Raw genomic sequence first — 5,539 nt, forward strand, 5'->3', positions numbered from 1 at the left:
CGATGATTGTCTTGTTACTGGATTCCGCCTGTCCGTTGGCTTGGGGGTATCTTGGCGTCGATGTCTTTAGCTCGATGTTCCATGTCTTGTAGAAAGCCCTGGTTTTGTCGCTGATGAACTGTGACCCGTTGTCGCATATAATTTATGATAGTATTCCGAACCTGCATATTATGTTAGTCCATATAAACGAACATACTTCTTTATCTCTTACTTGTTGGAACGCGCCTGCTTCTATCCATTTAGAAAAGTAATCTGTTAGTGCTAACATGAAGACCTTTTGTCCTGGGGCGACGGGTAGTTTACCGACGATGTCCATTCCCCATTTCATGAAAGGCCACGGAGTCAAAGTGGGGTGTAAGAATTCAGATGGTTTATGTGTCATACCTACGTGTCGTTGGCACTTGTCGCACTTAGTTACGTACCTCATGGCGTCTTTAAGCATAGTTGGCCAATAGTACCCGTTCCTTTTGATTCTGGTTGACAAGCTTCGTCCTCCTTCGTGTCCGCCGCATTCTCCTTCGTGGTATTGTTTCAGTAATCCTTCCCATTCGACTTTTTCTGCGCATCGCATCAACATTCCGTTTGCCGATCGTTTAAATAACACGTCTGCAAAATAACATATCGTGAATCTTTGAAAAGTATCTTTCTGGCTTCGAGCTTATCGTCGGGTAGGGTTTCGTGTGTTAGGTAATCAAGGATGGGTTTGGTCCAGCTATCCGTGTTTGTGGTTGACATGACGAGGCTAGCATTATGGGGTATGTCTTTTTCGATGGCGGGCGACAGTAGATGGACTAGTGGTATGGTGGAGAATGATGATTTTCTGAGTGCGGATCCTAGGTTAGCGAGGGCGTCGGCTTGTGTGTTTAGGTCTCGTGGTACTTGTTTGATGGAGAAGGGTTTAAATTTGGAGGTTAACTTTTTTTCTTTCTCGAGGTATAAGGTCATTTTCAAGTCTTTGGCTTCGTAGTCGCCGTTGATTTGGTTGACGATTAGTTGTGAGTCGCTGAAGATGTTGAGTCCGCTTGCCCCCAATTCCCCAGCTAACGTCATCCCGGCGATTAGTGCCTCGTATTCTTCTTCGTTATTTGTCGCTTTGAAGTCGCAGCATATTGCTTGTGCTATCATGTCCCCTTGTGGTGATTTCAGCACGACGCCTAGACCTGCACCGCGAAACTTAGACGAGCCGTCGACGAAGAGTGTCCATGTTTCCTCTATGTTGTTGATGAGTTTTACTTCGTCGTCTGCTATCTTTTCCAAGTCGGGGCTGAAGTCTGCCACAAAATCTGCAAGGGCTTGCGACTTCACCGCTGTCCTTGGTTGGTATTTGATGTCGAATCCTCCGAGTGCCATTGTCCATTTCTCTATTCGACCTGTTAGTTCTGGCCTACGCATCACAGACTTGATTGGATAGTTAGTCATCACCACTATTTGGTGAGTTTCAAAGAAATGCCTTAAATTTTTGGCGGCAGTGACTAATGCTAAAACAAGTTTTTCGAGGGAGGAATACCTGGTTTCTGCTTCCAATAAGGACTTACTGATGTAGTAAATGGGTAGTTGCTGTTTTTCGTCTTCTCGGGCTAATACCGCACTGACTGCTGTCGTGCTGACGGCAAGGTATAGTTGCAGGACTTCGCCTTCTTTAGGTTTGGACAGGAGGGGTGGCGTCATCAAATATTTTTTTAAGTTTTGCAAAGCTGTTTCATGGTTGTCGGTCCAACTGAAGCCTTTGTTTTTGCGTAAGACGTCATAGAATAGACAACATTTATCCGACGACCGAGATATAAAACGGTTTAATGCCGCCACCCGTCCTGTCAGGCGTTGTACCTCTTTTATGTTCCTGGGTGATTGGATGTTGATGATTGCTCGTATCTGGTCGGGGATGGCCTCATTCCTCGTTGGGTGACGATGTAGCCTAGAAATTTACCTGCCGACACTCCAAAAGAACATTTAGTTGGGTTAAGTTTCATACCGTACTTCTTTAAAATTTCGAACGACTGTCGCAGATGTTCCACGTGGTCGTTCGCCTTCTTTGATTTCACTAGCATGTCGTCGATGTACACCTCCATCGTGTCTCCGAGCTGATCTTTGAACATCCTATTGACCAGTCGTTGGTACGTCGCACCTGCATTTTTAAGACCAAAAGGAATAACTTTATAGCAATAAATTTCTCTATCTGTCACAAAAGAAGTTTTTTAATGGTCCTCTGGGTGCATAAGTATCTGGTTGTATCCTGAATAGGCGTCCATGAAGGTGAGTAACTCGTGACCGGCGGTGGCGTCGACCATGGCGTCTATGTGTGGCAGTGGGAATGGGTCCTTGGGGCATGCTTTGTTGATGTCGGTGAAGTCGATGCATACTCTCCATTTGCCGTTCTTTTTCCCAACGACGACGACGTTTGCTAACCAATCCGGATACTTGACTTCTCTGATCTTCCTCGAGTCTATCAATTTTTGAATTTCTTCGTCTATGATTTTATTCCTTTCTGGTGCGAATTTTCGTCGTTTCTGTTTTACTGGTTTGAAGTTGGGGTCGACGTTGAGCTTATGGGTTATGACGTCTGGGCTAATTCCTGTCATGCCTTCGTGCGACCAGGCGAAGCAGTCCAAGTTTTCTCTTAGGAACGACACTAGCTGACTTCTGATGTTGTCAGGCAGTGATGCTCCGATCCTTACGACTTGGTCTGGTTTCGTCGGATCTAATGCTACCTCGTCGATCTGTTGATCGTCTGGCTCATCTGTGGTCGACCCGGGCTGTAATTGCTAGATGGAGGATTTTGATGGTTTTAGTGCGGTTTCGTAGCATTTCTTTGCGTCTCTTTGCTGCCCTTTGATTTCCATGACCCCCCATTTGGTCGGGAATTTGATTGACTGGTGGTACGTCGAGGGTACTGCTTTCATTTTGTGGATCCATGGTTGTCCCAAGATGACATTATATGCTGATGGGCAATCGACGACGTTGAATTTTGTCATGACATTGACTCCTTCTGCATAGGTGGGCAATGATATTTCTCCAACAGTTCGCAATGATTCTCCGCTGAACCCTACCAAGACTGTTGATCTCTTGATGATGTTCTTTTCCTCGAGTCCCATTTCCTGCAGTGCCTCCAGGAATAACACGTTTGCTGAACTTTCGTTGTCGACCAATATCCTTTTGATCAGGGCGTTGCCTATTGGAAGTGACATTACCAGTCCGTCGTGGTGCTCTCGCTGTGTATCTACTGAATCTGAGTCGTCGAAGGTGATAGCCATTGCTGTCAAGGACTTGTTTAATACGATTTCATCCTCTGTCTGCCCCTCTTCGACGGCTCCTGATTCTCCTCTGTTGAATTTTTTAGCTGCAGAAGAGGTTAGTCCACAAATATCTGATCCACCAGAAATAATATTTACCACTTTGTTGAACGTAGGTGGGTCTGGTCGGTCGCTGCTCGTCGTCGGGTCGAGTTGGGCGGTTTGTTCCTTATTGAATGTTTCCTTCCCTTTATCGCTCAGCAGCTCCTTCAAATGCCCCCGTTTTAGGAGAAATGCGACCTCCTTTTTGAGGGAGATGCACTCCTCGGTTTTGTGACCGTTGTCGCGGTGGAAATCACACCATTTGCTCATGTCTTTCATTGAATCTGGTCTGTCACTTTTCCGGGGCCACCTGACTGTTCCACCTACATTTTGAAGGGCGTTCACCACGCCTCCGATGTCGACGTTGAAGCTGTATTCGGAGATGTTGGGGTGATCGGCCCGCTCATTCCTGTAAACATTGTTAGTATCATCATATTGATTGACATTTTGTACCTGGTTCTGGCGGTTGTACGGCTGGTGTCGCCAGTTGTTGTTTCTTGGGGTGTACGACCGCCTGTCGGTGCTGCCCCCTGCTGGTCGCTGAGAAGCCATCCGTGTAATCTCGTCGTCTTCAATCCGCATCTGGGCAGTGGCTCTCGATCTGACCTCTTCGAAGGTTGCGCAGGGATATTTGGTTATCTCCCGGTACAACTCCGAGTTGGGGATGAGACCTCTTTTGAATGCTTCGATGGATGTCCTGATATCACAGTTTTTTATACTAATTTTTTCACAATTAAAACGGTTAAAGTAATCGCGTACCGACTCGGTTGGTCCTTGGACCAACCGATAGAGGTCACTTGTTTGTTTCTCCAACTGGCAACTGCTGGCGAATTGCTGGTAGAAGGCGTTGATGATGTCGGACAGGCAATAAATGGATCCAGGTGTGATGTTCATGAGCCATTCCAGGGCTGCTCCGTCGAGGGTTCCTCCGAACGATTTGCACATGACGGGTTCGACCAGGTCATAGGGGATGCCGATCTGCCACATTCGCTGTTTGTAGACGTTGACGTGTCTGTATGGGTCGGACGTTCCGTCGTACAGGGTGGTCCAGGTAGGGAGTCGGAGCTGGTGTGGGACCTTCACCCTGGCGATCGCCTCACATAATGGCGACGCTGCATACCCGTCGGTCGGTTCCGTTTCCACAGGTGTGGGCGCTCCTGGCAGCTTGGTCATCAGCTTCAGCATCAGCGAGCATTGCTTCTTCATGTGGTTTTCCATCTTGTTCAGGCGCTTGGTTACGGGGTCCGGTGTTGTTTCATCTTCTTCTCCATGTGGCTCTTCGCCGTCGGACAGATCTTCGGAGTCATCAGTCATTTCGAATACCAATTTCTTCGGTTTTGCACCTGGCTTGTAACGTGACTGGTACTTGGTACTTTTCACAGAGTCGAGCTCCTTCTGGAGGTTTTCAATGGATGCCCTTTCTTGGGCCAGCTCTGCTTGGGCCTTCTAGTAGGCTGCTTTCATCTCTGCAAGCGTCATCTCTTCAGTAGACATGGTGTGAAGGGCGATTTTGTGTGAAACCTAGTTAATGTCCCCACAGACGGCGCCAAACTGGTTATGCCAAATTTCGTCTAGAGGCGACTTTCGGCTAGGGTCGACACTAACTAAGCAATGAACGAATAAAGCAAGTAAAAGAGACACGACACAGAGAAGTGTTGACGCGGAAAACCCAGGAATAAGGTAAAAAACCACGGATAGCTATGAGGCTATCAATCCACTAAGTATCTTCTATAATTTTTATGAACGTTTATGCTTAATCGAAATAACTAATACAAGGAATTCCTTTCAAGTATGAATGTAAATAATGCTTGAGTATTCAGAGCTTTTGTTAACTTGTGTCTTCTGATATGCTGCTGACAGGCTAAAGTCCTATCACCTAATCAAAAATAACCTAAGTCCACTAGCTGGGTAGCAAGGGAAGTCAGGATCGAATCCACAGGGAAACAAGCGTTCTTTCTACTATCAATTAATTAAACTAGACTATTGGGAACAAGAGTTGGTTGATTGATTGTATGCTAAGACTACGAACGACAATTAAACGATTATGAATCAATATATTAAGGAATCTAGGGCATAGGTTCACCAACAATTAACAATCCAGGACAACGAACAATCACGATAATCAACAAGGTAATTAATTAGACTAGCATGCTCTCTCGAATCGATACCAATCATAGACTTAGAATTAACGGGCTCACGCTACGTATTAA

At 46.2% G+C, this 5,539-nt stretch overlaps 2 protein-coding genes across 2 annotated transcripts; both read right to left on the minus strand.

Moving 5' to 3' along the window:
• Nucleotides 1-570: 570 nt before the first annotated feature.
• Nucleotides 571-2,066, minus strand: LOC130463430 (uncharacterized). The gene is made up of 2 exons (XM_056832563.1): nucleotides 1,925-2,066; nucleotides 571-1,724 (listed from the first exon to the last, which is right to left on the minus strand). Exons 1-2 carry the CDS (start codon nucleotides 2,064-2,066, stop codon nucleotides 571-573), a joined length of 1,296 nt encoding a protein of 431 aa, XP_056688541.1.
• A 693-nt stretch (nucleotides 2,067-2,759) lies between these two features.
• Nucleotides 2,760-4,643, minus strand: LOC110803605 (uncharacterized). Its single transcript, XM_022009128.2, has 2 exons — nucleotides 4,114-4,643; nucleotides 2,760-4,026 (listed from the first exon to the last, which is right to left on the minus strand). Exons 1-2 carry the CDS (start codon nucleotides 4,641-4,643, stop codon nucleotides 2,760-2,762), a joined length of 1,797 nt encoding a protein of 598 aa, XP_021864820.2.
• Between the last annotated feature and the right edge of the window lie 896 nt (nucleotides 4,644-5,539).

Source organism: Spinacia oleracea, chromosome 6 (assembly GCF_020520425.1).
Source record: "Spinacia oleracea cultivar Varoflay chromosome 6, BTI_SOV_V1, whole genome shotgun sequence".
Classification (NCBI taxonomy): Eukaryota; Viridiplantae; Streptophyta; class Magnoliopsida; order Caryophyllales; family Amaranthaceae; genus Spinacia; species Spinacia oleracea.